Consider the following 5,915-nt stretch of genomic DNA (forward strand, 5'->3'; position numbering starts at 1 on the left):
GATTTTGTTGGTTGGCTGGCTGTCACAGTTATTTTTTTCCTCTTGTTTTGGGTGGTTTGTTAGTCTCATCACCTCCTACGCCTACCTAACATGCTTCAGTAGGCTCTAAAGTCACTGCTCAGGAACTCTGATAGCACAGGTTACCATGAACTATTAAAGGTCACACTGACTGTGAGAACTTGCTTAGAATGCTGCTGTGCTGTACCTTAGTAGTTAAGTCCATCATTGAGCTCCCAGGAACCCACCAACCTACCCATTGGCAGTGGGGGCACCTGAGCAGAGAATCAGCAGCCATCTGCCAAGGACCTGGGGTAGAGGCCTCGCTGGAACATCTCGAGGAGCTGCAAGCAAAGAAAGGAGCAGCTTGTGGAGTTCAGCATGCTTGAGTTCAAGAAGAGCAGCTGGTCTCTACAACAGCCATTTGCTTCACAAGTGCCCAGAGTCAGAGTAAGCTGTGATTACAGAACAAAGCTGCCGTGAGCTAAGGGGCTTTGAAACATAGATGTCTAAAGTCATGGCAGCATAAGAAATGGCAGAGCCCAAGTCTCCTGAGCCCCATCAGGCTGTAACCTACAATGCCCAGCGTAACAGCGGAAAAAGCAGAGAATACAGCATAAGCATCTGGCCAGTTTCCCAATAAAGTTAATGGTAAGCATCATAATTTACAACGTGCAGCAAGTATCAGGCCAGTAGTTCAAATATTTACATTAAAGAGGCGACAGAAATATTTTTCGCATGCAAAGCCCTCAGGAACAGCAGTGGGAGTTTTAGCTCTGGGTGACTGCAGGATTGGATATAATCTTTGCTAGCTGGTGATGTTTTTTTCTGTGAAAAAGGCGATGTGAAAGGAGCTGGTGACTTTACAGACTCTGTTTTTGTGCTCTCACCTTAACAACTCAAACACAGTAGAGACAGATTTATACTAGTTACGTGCAAGGTTCAACCCCGCTGTAATCCAGCCACTGGATTCACACACAATATTGTTTCATGAAAGAGAAATGCTTAGAACTTCATGTAGCCCTGTAGGATGGACTGTACTCCCATCTACCTCAAAGGCAGATGACAGTTTATTTAAGAATTGATTTTGCGTCTTGTTTTCCTCTCATTACTCTACCCGAGGCTGTTTTACACCTCATACTTGAACCTGCACCTTCTTCCCTTCCACGTTTTCAGTCCGTAGTGAAGCTGGGGTCCTGAGCCACTAACCGTGTTTCGAAGCCGCTCTGCCCTGCGCTTGCTGAGGGGCACGCTGTGAAAACGAGACTCATAGCAAAGCAGTCATTTCTGACGGGAAAAGCGCGACCAGCCGAGCAATTCTAGGTTTGAGGGTGCAGATTGTTTATAAGGGTAGAAAGGTGTCAGTTTCTCTGCCCCTCGCCGGACAGCCCCCGAGCGGGGCGATGCCGGGGGTGGAGTCCGCGGGGCCGCAGGCCGATGCCCGGGGTGGGGTGGGGGGCGGCCCGGCCCTTCCCGCCGCGGGGGCCGCTTCCTCCTCCGCGCCCTGCTCGGCTTTTAAAGGCGGAGCGCGGCAGCCCCGGAGCGAGGTGCGGGCTGTTCGCTGCACGACCCGAGCTGTCCCGCGGCGGGGTCAGCTGTGCCCGCGGGGCCGCAGCGGCCGAGCCCCATGGGGCGGGGGCAGCGGCAGCCTGGCGCCGCCCGCCCCTAGGCCTCCGTCCTTCCCGCCCCTCGGCCGGCCGCAGCATGCCGGCAGCTCTGTGCCTGCTGTGGCTGGGCTGGCTCTGCAGCCTCTGCCGCGGGTACTTCGAGGGTCCGCTGTACCCCGAGATGTCCAACGGCACCCTGCACCACTACTTCGTCCCCGACGGGGACTACGAGGAGAATGACGACCCCGAGAGGTGCCAGCTGCTCTTCAGGGTGAGCGATCAGCGGCGGTGCGGTGCGGCGGCGGGCGGCGGCCTGAGCCTGCGGGAGGAGCTGACCGTGCTGGGCAGGCAGGTGGAGGACGCGGGCAGGGTGCTGGAGGGCATCGGCAAGAGCATCTCCTACGACCTGGACGGGGAGGAGAGCTACAGCACCTACCTGCGCCGCGAGTCCGCCCAGATCAGCGACGCCTACTCCAGCTCGGACCGGTCACTGAGCGAGCTGGAGGGCAAGTTCCGTCAGGGGCAGGAGCAGGGCGGCCGGGAGGAGGCCCGCCTGGGCGACAGCTTCCTGGGGCTGCTGCTGCACGCCCGTGCCCTGCTGCGGGAGACCCGCCACATCTCCAGCGGGCTGCGGGACAAGCACGATCTCCTCGCCCTCACCGTCCGCAGCCACGGCGCGCGCCTCAGCCGCCTCAAGAACGACTATCTCCGCGCCTAAGCCGGAGCTGGGGGGCTGCCCTCGCCCCGGGGGGTGCCAGGGTTGCTCCTCTGGCTAGAGGGAGCACGTCCCTCACGCAAATACACCCGGCATCCTGGAAAAACTTATTTATTGTGTTTGACTGCCTAAGCTAATCGCGCGTCTCTATAAACCACGAGGCTTTTGAGGTATGTTTAAGTTAATAGCCCATATTTAAAGAAATAAATTACTCCGTTACATCGTTCGCCTTTGGTTGCAAAGCAGAGTAAGCTGGCTCGTCTCCCATTCCCTGCCTTCCGTTTATGTGCCCCCTGCCCTGCTGCGGCTCACCTGCCTCGAGCATTGACACGTTGAGGTGCTCACCCGCCACGTCCGGACTCACGTGTAGCGGATGCTTTTAAATTGCTTTTGTGGCTGCTCCCCTTCAGAGTGAAACCTCTGTTAACTTTCCTTAACCTTTTGTAACGGTATTTTACGCGCCTTAAACGTTTGTCCTGCTACATCAACTTAAAGCTGTGATTTCCATTTAGCGTTTTGAAAGACGGGAACTATTCTGGCAGGATTTGTACTCTTCCAGGCTTGCTTATCTGTGACTCTAAGCTATCGTAACCCCAAGAGCCAGCCAAAAAGGCTTATGTCAGATCCTGAGAATGCTGATGTGGATTTTTATAGTATGGAGAAGGAGCTCTAGTGGTGACTGTAGTTTCAGATCCCAAATTTGAGAGCCGGGTTTTTTGGAGCACATTTCTAAAGCAGACAAAAACGTTTTGTCTGTGCCAGCACAGTGGCATTTCTTGTTAGTGCCTTTGTACTTTTGCTAGCTAAGCTATTAATAAAGTTATTTGTGCTCCCAGACAATAGCAAAAGTGCCTACTGGGAAGGAGGGGGAGGATTGTTTGGGTTTTTAGACTCATTGCTATTTAATTGTCAATTTGGGGTAATATAGCTACTAGGTTACAGATACTGCAGGCAGAATCACTGTTTGGATGGAAACAGTTCATATGTTGTTTTAATAAATATTTGAAAACAATGTTAAAGCACTTTTTTTTCTTTTATTGTTCAGCTTGATTTAAAACATGCTGTTTGTAATATGTCTTTTCACCAGAAAACTGCAAGCCTGTAGATCCTGCCAAATGCAATAACTTGCTTTTTAGTAAAAACAAATAAACATTTACAGCCTCAAGAGGTAAGGAAGTTTCATTGAAAGCAGTAACACAGAAGGGCACAGAGGGTGGATGTGTTTTGAGTTTTGTAAGACTCTTTAAGAAACTTGTGTCCTCATGACCCTGGAAGAGAAGCTTTTTGATGCACACAAGAGATCTGATCTTGTTAACTCTCCTGGTGTTCAGTTATACTGTGTTCTGCAAACCATCCCATTGGCAAGATCCTCATCATTGCAGCAGGTCAACAGAAGTCACTTGGGACCAGGGCACTGAAGGCTCCGGGAAGTGTCTGATGAAGGTATGTGCTTACAGAGCCTCTGGACCATCCAAGCAGTTCGCTTTCACTAAAGGCAGTGAGGTGCAGCTCCTAGCAGGATGCTCTAAGTGACAATTTGCACCTTTAGATCTTTTGGAGATCTGCCTGACTGACTTCAGTGGAACTGCTTGGTCTTATGTTCAAGTATGTTGTCAAAGTAGAAGGTATTAAAGGTTATAGCTATTAAAAATTTCCTTTGGTTGTGATACTTTCCTTGCCCCTGGAGTTAGATGGAACAACACAAGTGCAAACAAGGCCCTCTGAGTCACTGGGACTTGCCTGCCCACTCTCACAGCAAACCATGCAGCATTTCTGAGATGGACCAAGCTCTGGATAGTTCATTCATGTCTAGTCTCTCTCTGAGCCCTTTCAGAGCTAGATGCCAAAGACATCATAAGGTTCCTTTTTATGCCCAGATGCTTCTTAAAAGGAGTTTTAGTCTCTGCTTACTTACTTTCTGGGTCCTTGGTTATAAGATGCATTGTAAGAATCAGTAAAGAAAAATGGTAGGCCATGCTAGATTTTTTTTCCATGTGAGAGCACTATTCAAATACTAATAGGAAAAGAATGGTAATAGTAGTGTAAAACACAGCTGCTTGAATATGCTTTAAGCAGCTTGGCTACACTATTTGCTGTAGCAAGCTTTTAGTCAATCTCAAACTGTCCTAATGCACGTAGCATACGAAGAGAGTAAATGTTTGCAGAGTACTTACTTCTCAAAGCAGGAGATTACATAAACTGTGGAGATTTACAGCATAACTCATTCTGCTCAATACTTCTGTCTGTAAATTGTTCTGTAAAATCCACACTAAGGTTTCGTAAGTAGGAATACTTTTATAAATATCTTCAGTTATGTTTATATACATTTCAGTGAAACAAACTTTTATTTGAAACTGAAACAAAAACTGGAGTTCTACTCTGTAACATTGATTATAAAAGGCTTTATTCAAAAAGAAAATGCATATATCTGAGTCTGTTCTCTGTGTAAATTCACCTGTTTAGTAAAAAAAAAAGCCAACCTTACATGGATTTGATGAAGCCAGTACAAAACTCTTAGGATATTTGAACTTACTAGAGTTTGATTTACATCCTTTTGGTTGATCTAAGCAGATGTATATATTAAATGTATCAATTTTGAGTCAGAGCTGACACATTAAATGGCTTTATACAACCTATTTCAAATAGTAAAGGTCTCTTTTATCATAGAAAACTCAGTAAGGATTTTTAAGCAGAGCGCTTTAAATGGATGCCTGGACATGTTCCTATGTGACCTGATCTAGGTGAGCCTGCTTCTACAGGGGGAGTTGGACAAGATGATCTCTAAAGGTCTCTTCCAACCCCTACCATTCTATGATTGTAGCAGCTATTTTGACCCAATAGCTCCTCCTGTTGTATTTAAGTATTTCATCAGTATTGGGTTCTATTCCATTTTGGGGTTTTTTTTCAGTGTAGATATTGGAACTAAGATTAAGCTGACTTGGTCTTTTTTTGTGGTGTTCTGGAGATTTTCAAAATATATATTGCTTTCTGAATTTATTAAAGAGTTGATGGTACTGAGAGCAGTTGACAGTCTTCTCTGAGAAGAGAACATTAAGTTATGCAGCTGTCACGGAGTTATAGAGAGCTTACTTAATACTGAAATTTTCCTTGCTGCTCAGGCTGCAATTTAACTAGCCAAGAGCCAAAGGAAGGCACTGAGATACCGCCACTCCTCTCCAGGTACCTTCCTTTTGAAGGCAGTGAGTGCTTTGCTGTGGACATATTCACCTTTACTGCTACATACGTGGAGAGGAAGAAGAGCAGAATGTGAACAAGGAGCATATGATGCTGTTTCACATCAGCACTAATGAAAGCTTGGGAAAGAAAAGGCTGTGCTTGCCTTGTGACAAGTCAATGCTGGGACTTTAGGAGAGTGGTGGTGCAAATTGTGGCTTTCTAAATTGCAGCTTCCAAAGTTTCACAGGTTGACCTACCCAGGACCATCCTGAGAATAGGAGAAGTCAAGGGAAGCTTTCAAAAACAAGGGAAGCCTCTCAAAACTCTTATGTGTGCCAGGCTGGGTCCATGAAGGGATTGAAGCTACCGTTACTCCTGTAGGTTACCGTGTACTCAGATGTAGGTTGCCAAGATGTGTA

General features: G+C 47.5%; 1 protein-coding gene across 1 annotated transcript; it reads left to right on the forward strand.

The window, feature by feature from the left end:
- Positions 1-1,528: 1,528 nt before the first annotated feature.
- Positions 1,529-4,955, forward strand: FIBIN (fin bud initiation factor homolog). The gene has a single exon (XM_061999664.1). The coding sequence runs from the start codon at positions 1,702-1,704 to the stop codon at positions 2,320-2,322; it is 621 nt and encodes a 206-aa protein (XP_061855648.1). The 5' UTR covers positions 1,529-1,701; the 3' UTR covers positions 2,323-4,955.
- The last annotated feature ends 960 nt before the right edge of the window (positions 4,956-5,915 follow it).

This window comes from Colius striatus, chromosome 7, assembly GCF_028858725.1.
Source record: "Colius striatus isolate bColStr4 chromosome 7, bColStr4.1.hap1, whole genome shotgun sequence".
Taxonomy (NCBI): Eukaryota; Metazoa; Chordata; class Aves; order Coliiformes; family Coliidae; genus Colius; species Colius striatus.